The sequence below is a fragment of the Anarrhichthys ocellatus genome, unplaced genomic scaffold (genome assembly GCF_004355925.1).
Source record: "Anarrhichthys ocellatus isolate YVR2014 unplaced genomic scaffold, GSC_Weel_1.0 scaffold30, whole genome shotgun sequence".
NCBI lineage: Eukaryota > Metazoa > Chordata > Actinopteri > Perciformes > Anarhichadidae > Anarrhichthys > Anarrhichthys ocellatus.
The window spans coordinates 4,755,030-4,781,985 of NW_022280060.1; the positions used below are offsets into that span (position 1 = coordinate 4,755,030).

Below are 26,956 nucleotides of genomic sequence, written 5' to 3' on the forward strand. Positions count from 1 at the left end.
AGAGAGAGAGAGAGAGAGAGAGAGAGAGAGAGAGAGAGAGGGGGCGTTTGAGAGAATACAATTGCTGGTATTTATCTATCTATGAATGTAGCTTTGAGTTTCTGTATTGTTGCATTATGTTGTTTGAGGTGCAAACAGTCTGATCCTGTTTGCTGTGTTGTGTTGGAAACACTGTGCTGTCAGTCTGCTACAGTTAGCAAGTAGACACAACAACCACACACACACACACACACACAAGTGATGTTTATACACTACCAGGACATGTGATAATACTAATGTACACTGGAGAATATCATGTGCAAGTTAGATGTTTGAGTTCATGTCTTCCCCGATCATGTGTGCCAGGTTTCAACGGGACTAACTGTGAGAGCAACATTGATGACTGCCCCGGTCATCAGTGTGCCAATGGAGGAACCTGTATGGACGGAGTCAACACCTACAACTGCCAGTGCCCACCAGAGTGGACTGGTAAGGGATTTGTGTGTTCAATTGTTTGTTTGCATCTTCTTGCCACGACTACTTGCAGTGATGTCATGTCAAGTCTTTCACATTTTTTAAATGAAATCGCCAGCACATTGTTTGTGTCCTTACCTCTTCATTTTCTAGATATTCTAGCCATATCATTTTGAAATATATTTTCAATAAATAAATTGGATCCTTTCATGTTGTCTGTTTTGATATCTCACTTCCTACCAGTCTTCTGTATTTTTTTTCTTCATGCTACAGAGCCTCGTACTTCACACAAGGCGTGTCTGTGCTAACACGCTTGTACTGCATACGCACGCTTTCCATTTACAAAGCAAACATGCAAACATCAGCTTCCTTGGGCCTGTCTGAGTTTTAGGGGCGACCGTGGCTTACTGGGTAGAGAGGGTTGTCCGCCAACCGAAAAACTGTGGATGAATAATATTCTCATACTGTATATTTTTCATGTCTGCAAAAAATAGAGCTTTCTAAATAAGGCGGTACGCATCTGAAATATCTTAAAAAATGGGTCAATATTTAGTTTTCTCCACAGGAAAAACCATGTGGTTACACCTTAAGTGATGTTGTAGTACAACATGGAGTATTGACTCAACGATTTAACTTCATATGTTTACATTTCCAAATGCCTCTCCACAGGTCAGCACTGTACCGAAGATGTGGACGAGTGTCGTCTGCAGCCAAACACTTGCCAGAACGGCGGTACCTGCAGCAACCTGTTTGGCAGCTACGTCTGTGTGTGCGTTAACGGCTGGAGTGGACCCGACTGCTCTATAAACATCGACGACTGTGCGACAGCTGCGTGCAGCGCAGGCTCCACATGCATCGACCGCGTGGCGTCTTTCGTCTGCCAATGCCCCTACGGAAAGACAGGTAGGCCAGTAGTGCAACCTTTGTTCAATTACTCCAAACTACTACTGCAGTTTGGACATTTTCTGCATTTGGATCTGTTATTCAAATAGCTGAACGCATGTCTGTCCCCGACTGAGCGAGTGATGAAGTTACACCATCGGTCGCTTGAGTGTTGGATTTTTCGAATTCTCAAAACTAGTTTCAGCAAAGTGCATTAGTTGACATGTTGGGGATTAACTGTGGAACTCAATACCGCGTCTAGTTTACTCATTCCTTGTCAACACAATGTTCCTTTCAGGCTTGCTCTGCCATAGAGATGACGCCTGTATCAGTAACCCCTGCAGAGAGGGTTCTCATTGTGACACCAACCCCATCAGTGGCATGTTTAACTGTAACTGTGCACCTGGGTATGTAGGTAGCACCTGCAACATCGACAGAGACGAATGCAGCATTGGTGAGAAAGAGAAACTTCTAACCACACATAACATGTACCTCTGCCAGTCTGTTCTGCTTTTAAGCATGCCTATTTCCTCTTCATCATCAGGTACCAACCCTTGCGAGCACGGCGGTCAGTGTGTGAACACCGACGGCTCCTTCACATGTAACTGTGTGAGGGGTTACGCTGGGCCGCGCTGTGAACAAGACGTCAACGAGTGCGCTTCGAGCCCCTGCCAGAACGACGGCACATGTCTGGATCGCATCGGGGACTACACCTGCATCTGCATGCCTGGTACATTCCCTGAGAAATTATGAATTACCTTACATTTTAAGCAGTTTTATCAGACGGTCTGTTCCAAATGAGCTTCAAAGAAGTGCAGCATTTGAAAGGATTACATTTTATCATCTAAATCTGAAAGATCCAGAGGGATAAACACTATTATGATACATGTGCCACATTGTATAATCCGAACAAGTGCTGGGAATTCATAAGAAAATTATTATAAAATGTTGGAAAAAATGTCCTACCTTTTTTAATCTCATTCAGAGCTGTTACCATTTTTTATCCTGCTAACAAATAGACAATGTTTGAGCAAAAACGTGACTTCCTTGGTGGAGATGACACCACAAGGTTCAAATGAAATTATTTAAACACATAAAGTCCGTAGCGAAATCATAAAAAATTGTTTCTTGCCATGCAGGATTTGAGGGGACTCATTGTGAGGTGGAGATAAACGAGTGCATCAGCTCGCCCTGTCTGAACCAGGGGAAATGTCTGGACCAGGTCAGCCGCTTCGTCTGCGAATGCCCAGCAGGTTAGTACACACGTAGCTATGTTCATGTATTTTTCAGGTTTCCGCACAATCAGAGTGAAAATGAATTGGCTTATGAAGTCCGTCCTGTCTTTTAACGTGTGCGTTTCTTATCATGCTCATCGTGCTGTTCTGTTTTCAGGCTTCAGCGGTGAAATGTGCCAGATCGACATCGATGAGTGCTCCAGCACGCCCTGTTTAAACGGGGCCAAGTGTATCGACCGACCCAACGGATATGATTGTGAATGTGCTGAAGGTAAAAAGGAATAAACACATGTTAAATCCTTGTTCTAATGTGTCGGGCCTGCTCTGCTATTGTGCTATAAAGTAGTAAATGGTAGACTGCATCACTTAATCTGAAATAGTCACTTGATCCATGACGCAATAGCCTAAGAGAAAATGTCCTTCTGCAGGCTTCACCGGTCTACTTTGTGAGGACAACATCAACGACTGCGTACCAGAGCCATGCCACCACGGTGTGTGTAAAGACGGCATCGCCACCTTCTCCTGCGAGTGCCAACCTGGATACACGGGCTCCATCTGTAATATCCAGGTCCAGGAGTGCCACAGCAACCCATGTCAGAACCGAGGACGCTGCATTGACCTGGTCAATGCCTACCAGTGTAACTGCCCACCAGGAACCACAGGTAGATACTTGGTGTGCTACAAAAAAAATAAAAAATCATTGCCTATATAGTGAGACAAGTTCATTCTAATTTATTCTTCAAAGAAAAAAAGTGTCATTTGACATAATGGTACGTAAGTGATGCAGTTGTACGACTCTCTCACCTGACAAGCCAGTAGCCTCTTTGTATCTTCCATGGCACTAGTGCGAGAGGAGTTTCAGACACTTTCTCCTCAAAAATACTGCCACTGGGTTTTAAATACAGCTCTTTGCTACAGTAACCATACAGACTGAACGATAAACGCAAAACATTGTTTGAGTTCTAGATCATCCGGCACTTTAGACCGAAGGATAAATTAACTCCGAATCTTATTTGAAAGAGTCTGAGCCAGATCACAATGAGGTGCTCCTGAATGTAAAGACCCCCCATCCCCCACGTCTAGAGCTTCCTGTGTAACTTTCGATGTATAAACTGGAGAGCACTTGTGTGTACAGCAGTCACAAGTCTGGGTCCAGTGGTGCTACCCACGTTGCTCTATGGATTAATAGGCTCAGTTCAGTACACTGTACCACCCTGAGACCTGGTACTGAAGTCTGCACTGTCCTCACTTAACCAAAACTGCCTCAGCTCAGCCTGTCAGCTCTCATTTTCTGGTTTCATGCCCTCACTTCCCCTCTTTAAATGTTACTTTTTCCTCTCTCTGTCTAGTTTTCTCTTTCATCTTTCTGTCACTCATCCTTTTCCTCTCTCTTCTTCTCTCCCACTTTCCTCTAATGTTATCCTTGATAGATTTATAACTATGCCATACTCTAGTTGTAGTGGGCCATTAAAGCTTTTTGTTAACATTTCTCACTTCTTGCGGAACTACATTTTTATGGAGTCTTGCTCCCCCGGTGGTAAATTACTTAACTGTCACATTTTGTAACAGCCGCTTGATCCGCTTCTCCTCTTATGCAACTCTTCACTCTGTGTTTTTGGTGTGCTACTTTTAAATCTGAGCAAACGCACGGCCAATTAAAAATGATTAAGCACATAAACCTGGCTATTGTTGCCCTTTGTGAATTTATGTTTTTTTCTACTCAGGGGTGAACTGTGAGATCAATGAAGATGACTGTGCCAGCAACCCCTGTGAGAAGGGAGAGTGCCACGATGGCATTAACGAGTACAAATGTGTGTGCACCGCAGGATATACAGGTACGTTTTGCTAAGATACCCCAGTAAAGCTGATATTTGGATGCTGTTATTGAAATCAACAGGATAATCAAGAATGAATTCCCTCTGAATTGCTCTCTGACAGGACTTAAATGTGAAGTGGAGATCGACGAGTGTAACTCAAACCCGTGTATGAGTGGGGGAAGCTGCCTCGACAAGGTCAACGGGTTCTACTGCCTGTGCCCGCCCAGCACCCACGGCCCTCTGTGCCTCTCTGGGACCGACCACTGTGCTCCTCGGCCTTGTGCGCACGGAGACTGTATTGAACAGCAACACGGGTACGTTGACCTCATACTGCTACTCTGAAACGCTATGTTCTGAGATACAACTATCCTTATTAAGGTTGCACCGATGGATTGGACACCGGTCATTATTGGGCGATATTTGTTCTAAATAGTTTGGTTGGTGGTCTCTATAAAGGCTGTCAGAGAAGCTGATCAAATGACGCATCAAACACACAAACAGCAAAACTCCGCACATGCCGTTCAGACAGAACGCGCTGCCACAGCAATAGGTTTGGCCCAAAAACCAGCTGCTGTTATTATTATTATTATGTGGCTAATTTCTCCTCTTTAAACTCGTGCTGGCCTTTCTCTTGTGTAAAGGTATCGTTGTGAGTGTGAAGCTGGCTGGGAGGGACAACAGTGTGGGCAGGAAAAGGACGAGTGCCAGCCCAGTCCGTGCCAAAATGGTGGCACCTGTGTGGACCGACACAATGGCTACACCTGTCAGTGTCAACCTGGATTCAAAGGTAATAATGTCAATTAACATAAATTAGCACTGCATTTTTTTTAAGACTTTCTAAGGCAATCAATAGAGTAAACGGCACTGAATTTTAAATAATACATATTTGAATCACCCCTCCTCTCGTATTAGGTGTGAACTGTGAGAAGAACACAGATGAATGTGCATCCGGGCCCTGTCTGAACCAAGGCATTTGTATAGACGGAGTCAACACTTATTCCTGCCAATGTAGTCCGCCATTCACAGGTTAGTGACATCACACTTCCACCACATCAACATCCACTTATTAGCATGCAACCGCATGTCTTTGTAGCAGCCAACTGAGTACCTTTTTTAGCCTGTTTTATCATTCATAAAATCTGTGCTCTGTTGAAATAGGTAAATTCTGTGAGGTGGAACAGGTTCCCTGTGCCTCTCATCCGTGTGAGAGGGGAGGAGTGTGCCGTCCGTCTGCAGACTACACCTCCTACACCTGTCGATGTCCTGCTGGTTGGCAAGGTATGTGCCTGTCTGTGAGATACGTGTCCGTCTGATTGAGTTTGTGTGGATGTGAGTCGAGATAGAGGGAAACTATGAGACAGTGTGCCTGAGAGCAAAGTCATATCTAATATTAGGTATTACTGCTAGATTGATGCCGTGCTAATGTGTTGTTGTTTGGTCACAATCGTGTAGGTACACGCTGCACCGAGGATGTCGACGAATGCAGGAAGAGCCCTTGCAAAAATGCTGGTCGCTGCATGAACAGCCCGGGCAGCTACACGTGTAAATGTCAACCTGGATACAGCGGACACAACTGTCAGACAGACATTGACGACTGCTCACCAAGTGAGTTTCACTTTCAACTAATTCACCTCATTAGTGCCTGAATGCACCTAGTGGTAGCCTCACCTCTGCATTTATGGACTATGGCGACTAGTCAACTGCTGGTGGATTGTTCGTTGATAACCTGGAGGATTTGTTCAATCAGTAAATCAAGTTTTTGTTCATTGAAAGTCTCTTTCCCCTCTCTCTCTCCTCCCCTCTGTAGGCCCATGCCTGAACGGAGGCTCTTGTGTGGACGATGTCGGGAGTTTCTCCTGTGACTGCCGCCCCGGTTTTGAAGGGGAGCGCTGTGAGACTGAGGTCAACGAGTGTACCAGCCAGCCCTGCAGGAACGGTGCCATCTGCCGGGACTACGTCAACAGCTTTGTGTGCGAGTGCCGACCAGGCTTTGATGGAATCAAGTGTGAACGCAACATCCTCGAATGTACCGAGAGGTGAGTCGTTCATTCGAAGCAGGAACCATAAAAGCTCAATCGTTCTGTTCTTCTGCAATGGATTCCTCCTGGATGATTTCTACTGCATCTCCTGCAATTATCTGACGGAATATTTGCCTGATATGAGGGTGAATCAGCCATTGGTGCTGGCAGATTGTGTATCTCATTAAGATGTATGTCATTAATAGGTTTTTTTGTTTCCTATATACAGTTTTTCCTTTTATTAAAGTAAACTCAGCACCCAGGACAGTCTGTAGTCACCACTTTGTTTTCCCTCCTTCCTTCCAGCTCCTGTCTGAATAATGGGACTTGCATTGACGACATCAACACCTTCTCTTGCCGTTGCCGTCCCGGTTTCTACGGGACATTCTGTGAGTACGAGCAGAATGAGTGCGACTCTCAGCCCTGTAAGAATGGAGGCACCTGCACCGATGGCCTAGGCACCTACCGCTGCACCTGCCCTGTGGGATACAATGGACAGAACTGCCAGGTATAGTGTTTGTGCGTCACTGCAAGTGAACGGTGTGGGTCTGCAGGTAATGTGCCTGAGCTGGGTCCTACAGTATGCGTTCTTAGCCATTTAATATTTATACATCTAATATAATAATCTATGTAATTTCATATTTAACATTTATAACAAGGGTCACCAACCTATTTGAGACTGAAAGCTATTTTAAAAGAGTAGAACATAATATGGAGGGCACTCTTTTGATATAATCTTTCCAAATAATTAATTTGCTCGGTTTATCTCTAAGTTATAAATATTATGTCTACATATTTTGTCTGTCAATGTTAACTGATTACTGTTAATGATTCTTCACAATCATTATTAGTGTTGCACTAACACGTGATCATAGGAAAACAGAGAAATCATTAAACTTATACATATATATAAACATGCACGATTTTTCTGTTAATCAAACAATATCACTGTCACATTTTTGCACAAAATTGTATGTCCACCACAGCGTTTTTCCCAGCTAAAAAACTCACAAAAAACCAGGCACACAAAAAAAACACAGCTCGGAGCGCTTGAGAAGCTTTGTTTGCGCCTGATATTCCCACTATTATTGGGAATATTGAATAAGAAAGTTGGTTAGGTTAGATGCCCCAAACTGAAAGTATGTAACTCAAGAAGGTGGCTGGATGTGGTGCAGTTCCTTCTGTCTGTGTAACATTTACAACCAACTACAACTCTCTCTCCATTTGTTTCTTTTTTTGCAGAATTTCGTGAACCTCTGCAGCCAGGTGCGCTGTCACAACGGCGGCTCCTGCTCTCAGACGTCGACCTCCTGGACCTGCCACTGTCAAATAGGATGGACGGGACATTACTGTGACGTCCCTAACATGTCCTGCCAGGACTTTGCCGCCAGGAAGGGTGAGGCCCTACAACACAATATTTAGTATTTACAATGAAAATGTAGTTTCCTGCCTACAGTTTTATCAGACAAACTCTTACCTTATGCACATATCTTCACATTCTTTTATTCACTTTATGTGCCTCCTTTACCAAATGACGTAGGTCTGGAGGTTGAAAACGTGTGCAAGAACGCCGGGCGGTGCGTGAATGTGGGCAATTCCCACCGGTGTCAGTGCCAGCCAGGATACACGGGCAGCTACTGTGATGAGATGGTGGATGAGTGCCAGTCAAACCCTTGTCGCAACGGAGCTACATGCAAAGACTATCAGGGCACATACGAGTGCATAGTAAGTACATTGTCAGCTGTTTGTGTATGTGTGTGTGTGTTGGTGGTTTGTAGGTTTTAAAGCTTTTATGTTTCACGTTAATTCTAAGCCCCCAAGGCACATGATGAGCTAACCTCTGTCTCTGGGTCCAGTGTAAACCAGGCTACCAGGGAGTGAACTGTGAGTATGATGTTGATGAATGCCACTCAAGGCCCTGCCTCCATGGAGGAACCTGTATCAACCTCATCAACCGCTTCACCTGCGCCTGCCCACCTGGAGCCCACGGTAAGTCTGCATATCACATAGTATGTACACACACAGGTTGATGAAGTATTCAGAGAGCAGATTATACGCTTTATTTGATACCTCGAGTGACATCCGTCTGTCCACTGCTCTGAAGGGCTCCAGTGTGAAGTCAACGAGGATGACTGTGCCCCCAAGCACGGCTCCTTTGAACCTCGCTGCCTGAATGGAGGACAGTGTGTGGACGGCGTGGGCCGTTACACATGCTCCTGCCCTCCAGGATTCGTTGGGGAACACTGTGAGGGGGATCTCAATGAGTGCCTGTCTGGGCCCTGCCAGGCCCCCGGCAGCCTCGACTGTGTGCAGCTGGTCAACGACTACCAGTGCCGCTGTCGCCTCGGATACACCGGTATGTTCGTATTACCCGCTCCAAGGGGCATAACAGCACCATATTTAGTCGTTTTGTATGTTAGAACAGCAAGGCATCCGTGCTTTTGTGTTAATTGTTTCAATAATAAAAGATTTTTTGGATAATCCTGCAAAGGATTTGAGTTGTTAATTGTTATTTCTTTCCCAGGTCGTCATTGTGAGTCCATGGTGGATCTGTGTCTGTCTAAGCCGTGCCACAAAGGTGGCATCTGCTCTATGAACATGAGCTCAGTCCATGGCTACACCTGCTCCTGTGTTCCTGTAAGTTTCTTCAATGTCACTCTATCATAAGATAAAGAGGTTTCAATCGATTTTTCCTTTTTTTTTTATGCTTGCTTTCTGAATACCACCTTTCTATTCATTTCTCTTTGCAGTTGTTTTCCCGTGCACTCAAATTTATTCATAATCAGTGTGATGCTATACTTTTAAATTAAGGTCTTGATTGACAGTACTGTGCTTGTGAATCTTCAAATAACTATTTAAAGAGACAAATAACATATGCATCATTTTGCCTTTTGTTCTGTGTTTGGATTTTGGCGCGTATGCCACAAAGTTCACAATGTAGAAGAAGCGACATAGCTGGCTGTGGTGCGAGGAAAAAAAAACACTTATTTTGTAGGACTATCAGAGATTGTGTTTCAATTTCTCTGCACAAAAAAAAAACGATCAATACCAGTTCCTCCATTTTCTTGATAGGTTCACATTAGTGTTTTGGCTACCGCACATCCCTCCAGACTTGATTATCAAACAGCGAATGTCGAAAGTGAAACAATCCCCCAAATTCCATAAAGTCTTCAGCAGAAGACATCTTTAGTGTGTTTTTGATGCTTAATCACTTAAGTCTCAGAGGGTATTGGATCTATTTCATTAATCTGTCTGCTTATAGAAAAGATGAATTGTTAATAGATGTACTGATCTACTTCAGAAGATTATAGAAGTGGACAGGTGGCTGACGTTACTACCGAGGTGTTTTCTTACTAGAACATGAATCTCTTCACACTAAATTCTTGTTTTTCTCTCCACTAACTTCTCGCTCCCTCTCTTATTCTCACGCTTGCTTCAGAGGGCCACACCATGGCTCAGGTATAGTAGACGAGCAGCAGATTTGCAGTAGAACCTAGATGTACATTAGTTATAGTAGTTTGTTTCTTTAAAAGTCAGCTGCAACGTTGTATTGGCCTATTACAAATGTGTAGCCAAGCCTTACTTTTTGACTATATTACTGTCCCACTTAAACAAGGTGTTATGTTTTATAGGGCTTTACTGGGTTCAACTGTGGCGAAATAGAGGGCTACAGTTGTACAAAGCTACGTTGCCAGAATGGCGGTCGCTGCGTGGAGTCACCTGGCCACCTGTACTGCCAGTGCCAGTCAGGCTTCAGCGGACCACACTGTGAGAATGAACAGAGATGTCCATGGAACTGCCAAAATGGAGGAACCTGCATCAAAGACCCATCCAACCCGTACCAGTACAGCTGCCGCTGTCCGATGCACTTCTCGGGACCATACTGTGACAACAAACTAATCACGCCACGCACTCCAACGTGCCCCTATCTGCAGTGTGAGCAGCATTCGGGGGATAAGGTGTGTGACGATCAGTGTAACAACCATGAATGTCAGTGGGATGGAGGCGACTGCTCGCTCAACTGGCAGCAGCCCTGGGTTAACTGCGATGCCAGTGTTCCCTGCTGGGATCTCTTTAAGAATGGCCAATGTAATAAGGAGTGTGACAACCCTGGGTGCCTCTTTGACAGCTTTGAGTGCCAGGAGACCACATCATCCTGCAAGTATGTGACCCTTTTCTTTATTTTGTCATTGCTGTTGCAGTTGCGTTTACAGTCCAAAACATTTTGAAGCCAAATGACGAAACACCCACCGTCATTGTACTGTGTATTTTCAGGTATGACAGGTACTGCGCAGACCACTTTGGGAACGACATCTGTGACCAGAGCTGCCACACGGAGGCTTGTGGCTGGGACGGCCTGGACTGCTCCACTGACACTCCAGCCATGGTGGTAGGTGGCACGCTGATCATCGTGGTCCGGCTGCAGCCTAAGGAGCTGCTTGGAGACATGAGGGGTTTCTTGCGCTCGCTGGGAGCCCTGCTGCACACCAACCTGCAAGTTAAGCTAGATACAAATAAGAAGGCAATGGTTTACCCTTACTATGGGGAGGAGCATGGACGACATATACAGACGAGCAGAAGCAAGCGGGAGCTGGAAGTTATTGGGTAAGAATAGTTAATGATAGGGTAAAGGCTCTTCCTTTAAGCTCTCTTATAATACTCGCTTAAAAAATAAACAAACTGCATGTCATTTACAGTGTTTGAATTTTCACATCTGCGCAGATCTGAGGTGCACCTGGAACTCGATAACCGTGAATGTTCCCAGAGCTCTGCCCACTGTTTCTCCAACATTAATGAGGCCGCGTCATTCATTGCAGCAGCACACATGAAGGCTGAACTGCCTTACCCTCTGGTGTCTGTTACAGGTACATAGGCCTGTCATCCAACAGTTAAACCTAAATCAAATGAAGACAAAACAACTGGTATTAGACTTGTCTTTCTATTCTCCAGCTGGGCCTCCAGATGACTCACCAGTTCCAACGCCTCTGATGTACCTGGTTGGAGTGGCCGTGGTTATTATTCTGCTGATCCTTGTGCTGGGGATGCTAGCAGCCAAGAGGAAGCACAAACATGGCGCCCTGTGGCTTCCTGATGGCTTCTTGGCCAATAAGAATGACAAAAGGCGAGAGCCTGTCGGACAGGATGACTTTGACATGAAGTGAGTGGATATACAGACCAAAAGCTTGTGTTAGAGAATATTTAAAACAAGATATATTACAACAGCTACTGTTATGTGTGGGCATTTATACCAGAGTAAAATGTAGATCTTGGGGAGATGCGGCCATGCAAAGTGAACAAGTATCACTGCTAATGTTAAGAAACATTTGTGTACGATGCATTTACGTTAAATGGCTGGATGAGCTCAAATGCATCAGCAGAAGACTGGTTGTGCTGTCCAGCTCCCAGTGATCAATACTACTGTTTGATTGAGTGTTAAGCAGAACCAAATGGAAATGTTGCTATTGCTTAAACTTTTGTCTTTTTTTCGTATCAGGAATTTCAAGACCCAGGATGCCATGATGGATGGAGTTCAGAGTCAGAGGTGGCTGGAAGACGAGGTCCCACCCAAGAAACAAAGAGTAAGTGAATTGAGAGAGAAAAAAGAAAGCTGATGGATTGGAGTAGTTTCAATTCAATTGGGTAAGGACCATGAGGAAAGGATTTTTGTTTTGTGAATGTTGTTTCAAGTTTTGTTGCTTTTTATAGACTGAAGACAAACCCTTGCTGCCCATCGCTATGGATGGAGGTGTTGACCGAAGGGAGTGGACCCTGCAGCATCGCAAGGCTGCTGACATCTCGCTCACTCCCCCACAGGCCGACCTGGATGCTGACTGTCTGGATGTTAACGTCAAGGGACCTGGTGAGAAGAACAAAATACTTATAAACTTCTAAATCTGATCAACTTCAAGAACTTCCTTATATATTCCTTTTCTTTTCTTCTCAGATGGCTTCACCCCATTGATGTTGGCATCGCTGCGTAATGGTGGAGGCCCGGACTGCAGCCTGCATGGAGGAGAAGAAGAGGAGGAGAGCGGAGGAGATGAACCAGGGCCGAGTGTCATTTCAGACCTGATCGCTCAGGGTGCTTCTTTGATGGCTCAGACTGACCGTACAGGAGAAACGGCGCTCCACCTGGCTGCCCGCTACGCTAGGGCTGATGCTGCTAAGAGACTGCTGGACGCTGGCGCTGATCCCAACGCCCATGACAACATGGGCAGAACTCCTCTGCATGCTGCCGTGGCGGCTGATGCGCAGGGAGTCTTCCAGGTGAGAAAAAACAGTTTGATCAGAATCGGTTAATCGGTATAAACTTTGAATTTGATATTGGTCAGACAAAACAATGTTGTCATGAGACATCATAAACAAGGGCAAAGGTAATCCCTATGAAACGATAATTACTTGTGAAATCTGCATCACTTCTATTCTCTTTCATGTACTTTTTCCATCGTATCTCAAGTGTCTGTATCTTTTGTCTTCTCAGATACTGATCCGTAATCGTGCAACAGAACTGGATGCCCGGATGAACGACGGCACGTCTCCACTGGTCCTGGCAGCCCGGCTAGCTGTGGACGGCATGGTGGAAGAGCTGATCCACTGCCATGCTGACATCAATGCTGTAGACGACCACGGTGAGCAAACTTTTCATATATCTGGTCTTCCTGGGGAATGCTTTTTTTTTGTACTGCAAGTCTGGTGTATGAATTACAGCATATCATGCACACTTATTCGGATTACGATATTGCTCGTATTGACGCTGCAGTATTGGTATGAAGAATTATGCTGGTAGGTAAGCAGGACAAGATAATTAGACCCGTCCATGCAAATTGCACGTGTTCATGGTAGTAAACCTTTAAGACACTGCTATGCTGGCTTCAGTCCTTGACTTGAAGAGCTCTGATTATTAACAAAAAAATACTTATGAATGGAATGTAACAGAAAAACGAGCAAATATTTATTTCATTCTGTTTAACATGGATGTTCTTCTCTGTCTTTTCTCCCCGTCCAAACATTATAGGCAAATCTTCTCTTCACTGGGCAGCTGCAGTTAACAACGTGGAGGCCACACTCGTGCTTTTGAAGAACGGAGCCAACCGTGACATGCAAGACAATAAGGTTGGTTCTTTGTTTTCATTTATGATATTTCTAACCATAGTTCCTTCGATTGTGTGCTGATGAAAATGACTCGGGTAAAAGTTCAAGTCACTCATTACACTACTAAGGGAAGTATCTGGAGGTAAATTGAATCTATATAAAACGTGCCCATCAGACTTTTTTTCAGAGATACATTTTAAATTGAGACTTTGCTCAAAACAGATCTTTTGTGTATTAAAACCCGCTGCCTGCTGTGTTTCCTTCAGGAGGAGACCCCTCTGTTTCTTGCAGCCAGAGAAGGCAGCTTTGAGGCGGCTCAGGTTCTCCTTGACCACTACTCCAACCGCGACATCACCGATCACCTGGATCGGCTGCCCCGCGATACCGCTCAAGAACGCATGCATCACGACATCGTGCGCCTGCTGGACCAGTACAATTTGGTTCACAGTCCACACAGTGGCCCGAACCACATGGGCGGAGGAGGAAACGTTATGTGCGGGGCCAACGGAGTGGGCTTCATCGGCATGCGCCCCGGGCCCCAGGGGAAGAAGAGCAGGAGGGGCGGAGGTGGAGCGAAGGTGGGAGGCGTTGGAGGGGGAGCGAAGGAGCTGAAAGACATGAAGGCAAAGAGAAGAAAGAAGCCCGCTGGAGGAGACGGGCTGGGTGTAGGTGCTGGAGTGGGAGGAGGAGGTGGCGGAGGAGGAGGAGCAGGAGGTACAGCAGGAGGGAACGCGAATGGCGTCAAGGCAGCAGCAGGACTTCCAGAGAGCTCTGTCACCATGTCACCCGTTGACTCCCTGGAATCACCGCACTCGTACACCGGCGACGTGTCCGGCACCGTCTCCACCACGGCAAACTCCCCTCCCCTCCTGAGCAGTCCGACCTCCAGACCAATGCTGCCGCCCGTCAGCCACATGCTGGGACAGCAGCCGGGCTGGGTGGGCATGACCAAGCACGGCTACGGCGGCCACATGTTCGGCCTCGTGTCGCACCAGATGGGGGGATCTCACCCGGGCATGGGCCAACACCACGGCCAGGGCCCGATGCTGACTCCCATGAACGTCACCATGAGCAGAGAGCAGCTGCCGCCCATTGTCACGTTCCAGATGATGGCCCCTGGAGGAGGCCAGGCCATGCTGAAGCAGCCTCAGCCGGGGCAGGTACAGGTCACACAGTCCCAGGGCCAGAACCAGAATCAGGGTCACTCCCAGCAGGGGCCAGGCCACCTCCGATGCCCCCAAGGTATGATGTACCAGATGCCTGAGCAGATGAGCATGGCGCACGGGCTCTCCCACGCCCTGCAGCACCCCCACACCGTCAGCCACGGGGGCCACGGCGGGATTGAGGGCCAGTCTCGGCCGTTGCCCTCCTATCCGCCCATGCAGAGCCCTGTGGATAAGTACCCCACTCCCCCCTCCCAGCACAGTTACACCACCACTGGCTCAGAGGGCACCACCCCGGGCCACTCTGCCCACCCACCCAGCGAGCACCCGTATCTCACCCCCTCTCCCGAGTCCCCGGATCCTTGGTCGTCCTCTTCGCCACACTCTAACTCGGACTGGTCTGACGTCACCACCAGCCCCACCCCTCTGGGGAACCCCCACCACGCACTGCCGTCTTCGCACCACACACACATTCCAGAGCAGGTGCAGCTGCAGCCGCAGTCGCAACAGATGCAGCAGGCCTCTCAGCAGCCTCAGCTCGGCAACATGCAGGTTTTTGCGTAGGCCGCCCGGAGGGAAGCATAAACAGACTGACTTTGGGGTTCTGTGTAGTTGCATAATAACACGTGAACTCGTGTCTCGTTGATTCTCTTTCTGTTCTTCATTATAGTAATCGGTCACTTCCCCTTTCATGTTCTCTTCTCCTCTTTGCACTGACAAAAACTGCATAGTTTCTAAAAACGTCATAGAGTATTATCGGCGATATCAAAAGTTCTCACTTCCAGAAAAGAATGTAGTTAGCTGTCGTCACGAGATAACATCAGTTTCCATGCAGATCCTGGGATCCCAGCCGAGCATCCTCTGCCGAAGTCAAGACTTTATTTTTTTGGCCTTTGGCACACAAACTGTTTTATTGAGGGATCAACGAGGAAGTGCCAACCAGATGGCGGCCGGCTGGTGTTGCATCAGACAGACCGTTCAGATGGACACTGAGACGGGGCGGAGGACGTTCTGCACTGATATTGTCTAACAGTGTCACTTCTTTCTGCTATAAGCCACCCTTATGTGTAGTTTAATGTGATTAGCCTGCCAATACTAACCCGTCATCGCAACCGTTCACTCTACTTTTTTAATACGATGGGTCACATTCAATTGATGCTTTAATTTCAGCAAAACTACCTAGTTGTTGCCTTATTGTTTTTTTTTATTCATGCATTGTTTTTTAATGTGCTAAAGGGGGAATTTTATAAAATGCTGTCGCATGACTAGAAAGACAAACATCGAGTAAATTACAGATTAAATAGAAATGCACACACACGTGTGCATGTTGTTACTAAATGGCTCTACACTTGTGCTAACAACGTAAATGTATTTACTGCATCGGTTACAGTTGCTAGATATTAGTGTTTCCCGTCAAAACGTCTGAACACACAGAAGGTTCAATAAATGCGTTTTTTACTTGCATGCAGTCGGAGCACTGAGAGCAGAGTATGTGTCGAAGAAAGTTACAGTTACTGTTACAGAAAAAACAAGAGAAAGTTACTGTGGATGCAGTTACACAGTGTCTTGCCACAGACGGTACCACTATATCTCACGTGTTGTTGAGGGATTAATTAAGCTTGACAAACTTTATGCAAAAACATATGTTGGTTTTAGTATGTTGTATGATGAAATGTACATAGACTTACAGCACATTCTGCTTGTTATTACTGAGCTCGATTCGGCAAAGACATGTTGACTTTAAAACGTCTGTTTCTGTTGTTTTTTTTTATATGAATTCTGTTCGCACTTCTCGAATGATCCTGAATGTTACAGAGGTGCATGTTTTTACTTTTAAACGGCCTCCTTGCTAAATGTTTTCTCTTTTCAATAATCATTTATAACCAGTTTTGCCTTTTGCTTAACTACAATCAGTGTATCTCTGCACCTTTTTAATTGTAATGATTCATAAACCAAGTCTGGAGGTGAGTAAGGTTTGATAAAGTATTTGTTTTTTTTATCTTCCTTCTTAAAGTTGACGTTGATCATAGCTTTGTGTGACTGCTCTGTGAACACAGACAATCATTCACTGTTTTGTTTTTGAAACTTCAAAAAAGAACATTGGTGTCTCTTTAGACCAAATTATTATTATTTTTTCTGCCAAAAAAGTACATCATGTCCAAATGTATCAGTTGTTGCCCTTGTTTTGATAGATGCATGACACACATCCGATACCAAGAAATGTTTGGGTTTGAATTACTACTGCAGTTGTGTCTGTGAACAAACCACACGATTCACCGGGGCGTGTCTCTGTCCTAATGATGTCCTAGTTTACCAATTCTTGTGTACTGTTGAAGTGTCAGTCAGCCTTTTTATTTACAATTGAGCAAGTCAGTTCCCATTCATATGCAAGGCCATGTGTCTATTTTCTGTATATAAAATGTTTTTTTGTATTGTACTTTCCTCTGTTAACCAAATAGCCTATAATATACATGCCATATGAAGTAGTTGTCACCATGTTTGTAAACGGTAGATGAACTAAAACTGATGAAAAAATAAGTTGTCAAGAAAACCCAAATGATCAACCAAATGTGCTTCCTGAAATAAAGCCCAGATCTTCGTAGACTTTTGCTTTTGTCTTTTTTGTGTACAGTGTATTTTTCCACAAGTTCAGATACAAATTTAAATATGACACAGAATTAAAACGGATGAAAATATGATACTTTTTGAAAGTATAGAAAAAAGATTCAGGACAGCAACTTCATTCCATCAATGAATTTTCCTGCTTCATCTGGGTACAAAATACAGGTTTAATGGGTAATCGGATAATTTGATGGATAGCAGGTTGTATTTTACTAAAAAATAACACCAGTATTAAACTAATACTGTCATCTATTTTATTCTTATTATAAATGCTTTCATTTTTTCTGTTTTTACCAAGTGTATTTGAGTGTCTTTTAAAGCGCTATATAAATAAAATGTATTATTATTATTACCTTTTAAAGCCTTGGATTCAATATTTTCTATCCTATAAATCTGTATCTTTCGGATATTTAAAATCAAATGTGTGGTTCAGCCTTGCACACTCAACACGGCTAATATCATGGACAGTGCTCTTTAGTACAATGTTAAGATATTGATAACACTAATTAAATACGTTACTACAGTACAGAAACAATGTTCCAGACAGAAAAACGACTCTTGGCTTTTTTCCACCATTGTTTCACTAATTGCAACTGGATGTTCAATTAAGATAAGATAATCCTTCATTAGTCAATTAACTGTTTACATTCAAATATACTAATGTGGTGTGACTTTGGTCATAGATGTTTAGTTGTTATTCGTGGGGCTTTGTTATCCCACAGTTAGTTCATTCTCCAGCTTAAGATAAATACGAGTGTTGCAGTTCTGCTGCCGGTCCAGCAGGAGGCGCTGGGTCGCACAGGAAGCTTTGACAAAAAACAAAAAACAAAGACGAGGAAGAAAGCTGTGCACGGAAGTCATTCAGGATTTTACATGCCTGAGGTTATATTTCCTCTCTTCTGCAGACTTTCGCGATATCATTTACTCTTTCCTTCGGCCGTTAGTTCGAACTTAATTGCTCTTAACGATGCGGCAGTCGACGTGGAGACCCCGGTAAGAGAGTTAAGCGCAGACGGTTGGATCTCCAGTCCGGGTCAATGGACGAAGTGCTGCTGTTTTGACAGCTGGGTTGAGCCTCTGGTACCTGGTCCGTCTGCCCGAGAGAGAGCTGCTGAGAACAAACACGAGCCCAAGTTTAAACCTGTTATTTTACAAATATCTACGTCCGTGGAGCAGCTTCTACAGCGAGTGTGAATGTGAGTAAAAACCTCTTTCTGTCTCTAAAAGTCTTTTTTTCCACTTCTCACTACGGTTCTGTATTTACCTCCTTACATTTCTAACTATTTGAACCGTATCTTTATATCCTCCTTTTTTTTTTTTCCTGTGTCCAGCCTTTCACCGACCAGGGGTCATGGCCTCTTCCCGGCTGAAGTACCTCTCTCTGGGCGTGCTGGTGTTCCAGACCACCTCCCTGGTGCTCACCATGCGGTACTCCCGCACCCTGCAGGCCGAGGGCCCGCGGTACCTGGCCTCCTCGGCTGTGGTGGTGGCCGAGGTGCTGAAGATCCTCACCTGTGTGCTGCTCGTCTTCAAGGAGCACAGTGAGTGCAACCTGAGAACACACTGATGTCATGTCACCACAATCACCAGCACCACTGTACAGTGTTAGAGGCTGGAACCAGCTCGTGTTTGTCCTTTTTGCTCAAATTAATGAAGGAAATCTTCATTCAAATGTCAACATTGTTTTTGATTCTGTCATTTTCACTTTCAGCCCAAACTATGACATGATTTTAATATCTGCTAATATCCATAAAACTGTGTTAAACTAAAAAATTAAATAAAAAGACACCAATATGACATGAAAAAAAATAGTTCTAAACTATTTTTTTAAACAAGTAATCCAAAGTAGTCGCGTGTTAAATGTAGTCGGAACAGAAACAGCCGCTAAACACATGGTCTAAAAAGGGTGAAATTATGATATCCAAATAAATATAAATCCAAGTTGTTCTGATCACAGAATACAGTAACAATAACTTCAATACTCTAATCCGACCGGACTAAAAATGGCCCAGTTATATAACTAGACAAATCTTCCTCACTCTGTTGATCAGGTTTTTCCTCATTCTACTGAAGCAAGAAGGTTAAAGTGGTTTGATGTCTTTGAATTACACTTCTACTTCGAGTAACCAGATAAAATCAGATAAACCTTGTTGAAACGGTGCCAGAGCTGGCGAACTACTAGAGCACCACTTCAGAAAATAATGGTGTCTTTACTACCAACCACTTTTACTACACGCGTATCGAAAAGAACAAAGTGAAAACCCTGCGCTGCTCTGTCACGTTTGCTTTAGTATTATCACAACCCGGATGAAAGGCTGCAACATGAATGGGAGACCGGACGACTTAAAGGTGATTAAATAAGCACATTTATTTACCTAGACTAAACAAACGTGGAGCGTCGGTAATGTCAGGATGTGTGAAAATGTCTGAAATAAAACAGCCGCCGTCCGTGTTCAGGTGCTCAGTCTTTGTAGCTGGCACTCCCACCAGGATCAGGTGTGGCTCATCAGCTGACGAGCAATAACCTGAACTACAGTAAGAGACGGCAAACAGGACACAGACCCCGAGTGGAAGGGAGGCGTGGTCACAGTATGAACATGCAGACCCGCGCAGATCTCATACAAAGACCTCAGTACCCAGTTAAAAAGACAAACTTACTCCACAGCTAATTTTAGATTCTCTACATCCTGTCAAAGCTGACTGGATTCATATTCGTCCAGCGGTCTAACCAACTGTCGTCATTCTTCAGATTACAGCATGCGGGCCCTGAACAGCATTCTGCGTCAGGAAATCACCCAAAAGCCCATCGAAACGCTGAAGCTGGCGATCCCCTCTGGGATCTACACGCTGCAGAACAACCTGCTGTACGTCGCCTTGTCCAACCTGGACGCAGCCACCTACCAGGTACGGCCGACTCACAGCACGCACGGAAACCATAATGTGTCTTTATGAGCCCCTTCAGCAATCGGCACACCCTTTGTTCATGCAAAATGTAAGGTTTGTATCCCTTTGTCTCCACCAGGTGACGTACCAGCTGAAGATCTTGACCACGGCTCTGTTCTCGGTGTCCATGCTGGGCCGCCGGCTGGGCGTCTACCAGTGGCTCTCGTTGCTGATTCTTATGGCCGGAGTGGCTCTCGTGCAGGTCCGGTACAGCTTCTCGTCTGTTCACAGCTAAATGGAAATCACATTATTTCTCCATTGTCTAGAAATAGGCCACATAACATCCTCTCTGTGGTTCCGCTTGATAGAAAAATAATTGTGAGCACATCTCAACAATGTCTGATTCTCCCACATGGAGGACCGAGCACGCCTCCATGTGAAAAGAACACGAAGCATCAAGTTCAATATTAAGCAAGTATATTTAAAATGACTCATATCTATCTATCAATCTATCTATCTATCTATCTATCTATCTATCTAAATCATCGAAAAATACAAATATCCCAGAAACTATTACATTGAAAATATATACAAAAAAGCTAGAAAAAGAATAATAGATTGTATGTTATATATGGGCCATATGTCTATATTATTAATTTATTATTACCAATATATATTATTAGTCCAAAAGAAAGAAAAAGATAATTCAGGAATACAGGCATGTTCTGTATAAATACCTACATATTGATTACAACACATTAGATGTACAAGATACACACATTTGATTGATAAAATATCATTTATAGAACAAAGTAAGACATTTTCTTCGTCCCTTTGTGCTCTGAATATTTGCTTTAGACATTTCTTCCCTATTCTTTGTCGACTCCGTTGTAAACTGTGGACTATGGAATCTCACCTCGTGTAGATTTAAGAGAGTTCTCTGTATTATTTCTCTACCTCTTTGCACTCGTGTTGCTTTTTTAAAATTCCTGTATTAAACTGAAAAACATTAGGAAATCCATCTCATTAGTGCCTTTTATATCTAAAAGAGAGAGCGAATGGGGCCGGTTCTGTAGGTGTCACTTTGTCTAATTAAGCGTTTCCTCTGCTGTGTGTTGGAAGTGTGCCTATTATTTTAATTAACTCTGTGCTCTCTAGTTTCTTCTAGTGGCCAGATAAAGAAAAGAATGTCAGTGGGAGTTATGTGGTTATTGAACTGGAACTGGAACGTTGAATAAATATTGGCCACCAGTGGTTACGAGGGACGTGCCGATGAATGATGAAGTGTGAGATCGCCTCCTCCTCCTCCTCCTCCTCCTTGGCAAAACAAATAAATTGCCAGTCATTTGCTATTACTCCGGATGTGATCTTAATCTTGGCTGAGACAGAAGCACAATAGAGGAGGAGGAGGAGCCGAAGATACACCTTCATAAGTCTACAGGATCAGACGGGTGGAAACATTCACTCCACAACTGTGTGGGGCTGTTAGTTGTACACTATCGCCTACAAACAAATAAACAGGTAGAAAAAAACCCAGCTGCTATGAAATAATTGGCCTGTTTTGAATTGATACAACTTCCTCATTGTCTCTGGATTTTCAAGGTTTATGCTGTTAGTTCTCACTCAGCAGGGTTTGTTTTTGTCGACTGGAGGAAGTAAAGAGGTGGCAGGCAAACAGCATCTTGTTCCAAAACGTGATCTTTTGTGGGTTTATCTAAAGAAAAAGTGCAGCGGAATACTTTTCTGACTGTGCACGAGCAGAGATCGTCACCTTTTTTTACTTTTTTTGCATGAACACCCATTTTTTAGCTTACTGCAGCACATAACGCAGGAACTCGCAGTCTGCAGCATTTTAACAACTTGGTGAAGCTGTGAAGATGCCTGTTGTATGAATTTCAGTTACCCAGCCTCCTGACTTCAGACAGAGTGTGGTTGTCAACCGTTACAGAGAGTTCAGGCCGTACTAAGTACGTACTTGTAGTTTCATTGGCATATTTATTCATTGGATGATACAAATTTAGACGGTAGTGCTTTGCATCATCTCCTCTTCAAACTGGGTGTGTGTATAGTGCTGTTTCCTTTTGCAGCACTTAAATAAATAGTTTGAAATTTTAGGAAAAATGCTGATTCCTTTTCTTGCCAAGAACTAAATAAGAAAACGGATAACACTGTGCTATCTGTCCCTTAAAGGAATACTGCACCCTCAAAAGGATCATTTGTGTATCAACTACTCACCCCGTGTTACCTTCAACTTGTTTATCTCGCATACCTCCACATGAACGGAGAATCGGATGTTTTGTTGTCGGCCCCCATTCACTTCAATTCATCAAGAATTTTCATTTTTTGATTCTCCGTTCGCCGTGGAGGCCTGCGAGAAAACGAGTAATTAATATACAGATGTTCATTTTAGTAGCGAAGTATTCATTTAAATATTATGCCCGTAGAAGGTTAGACTGGCTTTCCATTTTTATTCGTATGCTTTCTCAACTTTTGTCCACTTCTAGGTTTAGAGATTTCATATTTTGAGCAAAAACTAAAGGTCCACTTACTAGCTTTCTACCACATCTTGCAGTCTTCCTCAGAGGGATGAATTTGCTTTCAGTAGATGGCTTCTGGGATGATTTTTGTCATTGTTATTACGTGACAACAACTAAGCTATCTTCATCTGCTGAAGGAAACCGCTTGATGCATTTGATACTAAATTAACCTTTTTTTTGGCCAAACTACTGTTTCCACTTTCTAGCTCGAGGTTTATTAAAATCCAAGTGTTTCTCTTGTGTTTGCAGTGGCCCTCTGAATCCCCAGCGGCCCCGGAGAAGGATGCCCTCTCTACAGGCTCCCAGTTTGTCGGTGTGACGGCAGTTCTGGTGGCGTGCTGCTCCAGCGGGTTCGCTGGCGTCTACTTTGAGAAGATCCTAAAGGAGAGCAAACAGAGCGTCTGGGTCCGCAACATTCAGCTGGGTCAGTATTCCTCCATCAGTCGAATCAGTTATTCTTCACATGAAATGTAAGTTCATGACATTTAATCAATGCATGTCCATCAACAGAAGAACAATGTTGTGAGATGTTGTTGGAAAAACCAATTGAAAAAGGCGCTCGCTCCATGTTCTGGAGTGAGCTCTAAGTTTCCTTTCTTTCCTGTGCAGAGAGCCAGCTGGGCTCTTGACCTCCGATATGTTTCTGTTAAGATGAATGTTCCTGTCTAGTTTATTTTTACCCTGGAGCATGTGAGGCGTGTGTTAAGTCTCCTGCGACTCCTGCCGTGAGCTCGGAGCTTTTTCACCTGCATTAAATGTTGGAGCCTAGATCTGCAACGAGAGCAGAGTCGAAAATGCTGTGCATGTTTTTGTTGTTGTCGTAAAAGTGATACAAGAAAATGTAAAAACGAGAAGGATAAAGGAATTGGTGTTAGTTACAGCCTTGTTTGGAAAGTACAGGAGATAAGCAATGTAGTTGGAGTACATGAATATTAAAGGAGAAGTTTGATATTTTCAGAAAATGCTGATTTGGCTTTCTTGCCGAGAGTTTGATTGATATCTCGTGTGTGTGTGTGTGTGTGTGTGTGTGTGTGTGTGTGTGTGTGTGTGTGTGTGTGTGTGTGCGCGCGCAGACAGGAACAGTGGCTGCACAGTTGCAAATCTACAGTACACTAACTATCATAGTAACTAATAATAATAATATTACAAACAATAATAGTGTGAAACAGTGATATTTTTTAACACGCTGAACTAAAGTTCTGTCTTAACACGCAGCAGTCTAGTTCTCTCTTAAACTGAATTGTAAAAAGTTTAGTTTTATTTTGATGAGACTTCAGGATGGAATCTACAGACTGATCTTGTGTGTGTGTGTGTGTGTGTTCCAGGGCTGTTTGGGCTGGTGTTTGGCCTCTTTGGGATGATGGCCTTCGACGGGGAGAAGGTGAAGGAATCGGGAATGTTCCAGGGATACAACACCGTCACCTGGACTGTCGTAGCGCTGCAGGTAAACGCTCACATCTAGCCGCTACAACAGATTTCGACATATTTAATTACCACAGTAGCTTTGCAATTACGCAAGACGCAGTCACAAAACTAGTCGAGTTCAAAGATGTGGTCTGAGCGAGGGCGCCGTAAGTAAGAGGGTAGGAAATGAGAAAGAGGGCCACTTTCGGCCCCTGGCCGGATTTGCCGTGATACGAAGGCCTTCAGTTCAATATGTTTTCCCACCTAACTGTCAGACATATTATCAAGCCTCTGGGGTAACAGACTCTTTATTTCATGAATCAGACTCCCTCTCGGACCGTTCAGGTCATGCCTTTGTCCATCTGTGTCCGTGTGTTTGTTGTTTCTCCAGGCGCTGGGTGGTCTGGTCATAGCAGCGGTCATCAAGTATGCAGACAACATCCTCAAGGGCTTCGCTACATCGCTCTCCATCATCCTGTCAACTCTCATATCGTACTTCTGGCTGCAGGACTTCGACCCCACTGGGTAGAGGAAACAGTCACTACCTCTCCCTCTGTCTCTCTTCTGGTTTTTTTTTTTTTTTTTTTTTTTTGGTTATGTCTTTGCTTTCCTTTCTCATAACCACTATTTCTCGAGCTGACGCTGTTGTCTGCTGTCGTCCACAGCGTGTTCTTCCTGGGGGCCATTCTGGTCATCGCAGCCACTTTCCTCTACAGCTACGAAGGCAGGCCAGCCCCCAACCCCAGCAGGGCGTAGGGCACTCGGGGCTTTGACTCTACAGCAGCAATAGGAGGTCCTGTTGACGCGACAAGACGTGGAGTTGAAAGGAGGACAGAGAGCTGGAGAAAAAGAAGGGGAAAGGTCTTTATCATATATAATAAGAGGAGGTAAGTAGGTTGGGGACGGAGGATGGGAAGAGTGGAAAAGAGACAGTAATAAACAAAAAGCAAGCACAACGCTGTGATGGGTCTCACACACCAAAAGTGCTTGAGCTGAGAAGGGTAACCAATGAGAACAGAGAACCGTGGCGGAACAGGATTGTATGTTTTTCTTTGTTCCTATGTTTACGGATGTAGATCTGGAGAGCGATTCTCGGCGGGACCGACTGATTGTGTTCATTCAAGCCGGTTTGGCTGCTTGTCACTGTTACTGCCGCATCAGTCACACCTACACAACGATAAAGGATTAAAGGGGCACACAGGCAGAAGTTTAAGATGTACTGCGATTTTTATCCAACATTGTTGGACCTCAGAGGTGCAGTGTTTAAGACTCTTGAAAGGTCTTTTTTTTTGTCCCACTTTGAGCTTTCAAAGTACATTTTTCGCCATTTTCCCCTGAAATAAACATTCCCAGTCATTGTTTGCTGTAAGGTTGAGGTCACACGTGCAAAATTTGCATCTTTACTTGATGATCAACTTTGGTGACCTGCTAAACCTCAACCTACAGCAAATCAGTATGTGTGTGTGGTTGACCCCTCTTGGCACTGCCCACATTCAGCAGGAATATTGCCTGCATTTGCACACGTGTGACCGTGCACTACAGCTATGTACAATACCACAGGCTCTAACCAAGCCCTCAAAGCAGCCAATTACAACTTTCGGGGCCATTGGGCCCAAAATGACCTTTTCCCATAGACTTCCATTGGGAACGTCTATCAAATTCCCAGTGCAAACACTTAAATAGCTCTCATTTGAATCATTAGGTCCTAAAATTCACTAATGGCTGAATCCAGAGTTATTTTGCTTCCTCTGTTCATGTGAATGAGCCTGAGAACGAGGCTGGAAGGCGGGGCTAACAGAAACACTTGTGCTCTTGTCCTATGGACCATATGGATACGGTAGATCTTTTTTTTTGCCAACCGCACCACTGATCAACTTCCATAGGAATGAACGAGGCCCCGCCTCCAACGCTGTGTCCAGTTCTCCTGATGCATCTGTGGCTCTAACAGGTTTAAGATGCCTGGGAGGCATAACTCACCGTTACACCATGGTAGTTGCAATCACCATAACTAGTATTGTTTCCTCAATGACGGCTCCCGTGTTACATTTTATTCAGCTGTTTTTGGAAACTGCTTTTGTTGCCAGGCAACATATAGTCATTGGGACATCTTTGAGACAATACGGTGTCAGAGTTACGGTATGACCGGTCTGCCTGTGTCTGGAGGAGTTCATGTATCATCTGGGAGTAAGAATTAAAAGCTTCAGGAATAAAAACTAATTAGAAAACCAGTTGAAGGGTGTAACGTCAGCTGTTTGATTTTTTTAAGTGATTATTTTGTACAATTTGAAATTATGTTAACCTGGGGCGTAAATAATCACCATTTAAATTGTAATCTAAATGAATTATCTGTTTAACTTATTCATTAATTAATTAGGCTTTCACGTGACTTTTCAAAGCCACTGATTATAAACTGTGTCCTGTGCTCGTGTTACAATATACGCTGTTGATTTTGTGGCAAAGTTAATCAAAAGTGAACTGCCTGAATTATGATTGCGTCAGACATCTGTGGAGCATTATTTACATCTTGGAATGTACATTTTGACCGGTGTTTTTCTCCTGGGATGATTTTTTAATTTTTTTCCTTGGGATAAAGCGGGTATAATTAATAACTTTATTGTTTTGATTACCAATATGTCAATGTTTCATAAAAGAAAAATGATTCCTAGAGCTATTCTGAATGTGTTATTGCGTTGTGTGTCTTTTCTACACTAAAACGAGCACAATTATATCATGAACAGCTTAATCAAAAGTAATCTGGACAAAATATTCTTTACAATTCATCATGTAACCATCTGAGCAGTCGTTTAAACGATATTGTCTGATTCTAAATTATTTTTTGCACAATAACTA

General features: G+C 44.1%; 2 protein-coding genes across 2 annotated transcripts in view; both read left to right on the forward strand.

Moving 5' to 3' along the window:
- Positions 1-17,264, forward strand: part of notch2 (notch receptor 2) — a 40,451-nt gene extending 23,187 nt beyond the window's left edge. The window contains exons 6-35 of the mRNA XM_031863908.1: positions 346-468; positions 1,123-1,356; positions 1,634-1,789; positions 1,880-2,065; positions 2,475-2,588; positions 2,728-2,841; positions 2,999-3,232; positions 4,295-4,405; positions 4,509-4,701; positions 5,029-5,174; positions 5,300-5,413; positions 5,546-5,665; positions 5,840-5,992; positions 6,195-6,423; positions 6,712-6,913; positions 7,648-7,801; positions 7,946-8,130; positions 8,262-8,394; positions 8,510-8,761; positions 8,930-9,042; positions 10,038-10,567; positions 10,681-11,010; positions 11,128-11,270; positions 11,356-11,563; positions 11,900-11,984; positions 12,112-12,265; positions 12,350-12,672; positions 12,887-13,034; positions 13,421-13,518; positions 13,764-17,264. Coding sequence (XP_031719768.1) covers positions 346-468; positions 1,123-1,356; positions 1,634-1,789; positions 1,880-2,065; positions 2,475-2,588; positions 2,728-2,841; positions 2,999-3,232; positions 4,295-4,405; positions 4,509-4,701; positions 5,029-5,174; positions 5,300-5,413; positions 5,546-5,665; positions 5,840-5,992; positions 6,195-6,423; positions 6,712-6,913; positions 7,648-7,801; positions 7,946-8,130; positions 8,262-8,394; positions 8,510-8,761; positions 8,930-9,042; positions 10,038-10,567; positions 10,681-11,010; positions 11,128-11,270; positions 11,356-11,563; positions 11,900-11,984; positions 12,112-12,265; positions 12,350-12,672; positions 12,887-13,034; positions 13,421-13,518; positions 13,764-15,224 — 6,746 coding nt within the window. The 3' untranslated portion in view covers positions 15,225-17,264. The remainder of the gene's footprint in view (positions 1-345; positions 469-1,122; positions 1,357-1,633; positions 1,790-1,879; positions 2,066-2,474; positions 2,589-2,727; positions 2,842-2,998; positions 3,233-4,294; positions 4,406-4,508; positions 4,702-5,028; positions 5,175-5,299; positions 5,414-5,545; positions 5,666-5,839; positions 5,993-6,194; positions 6,424-6,711; positions 6,914-7,647; positions 7,802-7,945; positions 8,131-8,261; positions 8,395-8,509; positions 8,762-8,929; positions 9,043-10,037; positions 10,568-10,680; positions 11,011-11,127; positions 11,271-11,355; positions 11,564-11,899; positions 11,985-12,111; positions 12,266-12,349; positions 12,673-12,886; positions 13,035-13,420; positions 13,519-13,763) is intronic.
- Positions 17,265-18,094: 830 nt separating this feature from the next.
- slc35a3a (solute carrier family 35 member A3a) lies at positions 18,095-25,434 on the forward strand. The gene is made up of 8 exons (XM_031864101.1): positions 18,095-18,478; positions 18,614-18,823; positions 20,032-20,186; positions 20,305-20,427; positions 22,952-23,126; positions 24,028-24,146; positions 24,498-24,631; positions 24,772-25,434. Exons 2-8 carry the CDS (start codon positions 18,634-18,636, stop codon positions 24,860-24,862), a joined length of 987 nt encoding a protein of 328 aa, XP_031719961.1. The 5' UTR covers positions 18,095-18,478; positions 18,614-18,633; the 3' UTR covers positions 24,863-25,434.
- The last annotated feature ends 1,522 nt before the right edge of the window (positions 25,435-26,956 follow it).

What these genes read in the sequence shown, in the direction of transcription:
- slc35a3a (XM_031864101.1), top strand. Translation starts at nt 18,634, where the DNA reads ATGGCCTCTTCCCGGCTGAAGTACCTCTCTCTGGGCGTGCTGGTGTTC. An exon ending in TGGACGCAGCCACCTACCAG is followed by an intron (nt 20,187 to 20,304) that starts GTACGGCCGACT and finishes TGTCTCCACCAG; the next exon opens with GTGACGTACCAGCTGAAGAT. An exon ending in CAGGACTTCGACCCCACTGG is followed by an intron (nt 24,632 to 24,771) that starts GTAGAGGAAACA and finishes TGTCGTCCACAG; the next exon opens with CGTGTTCTTCCTGGGGGCCA.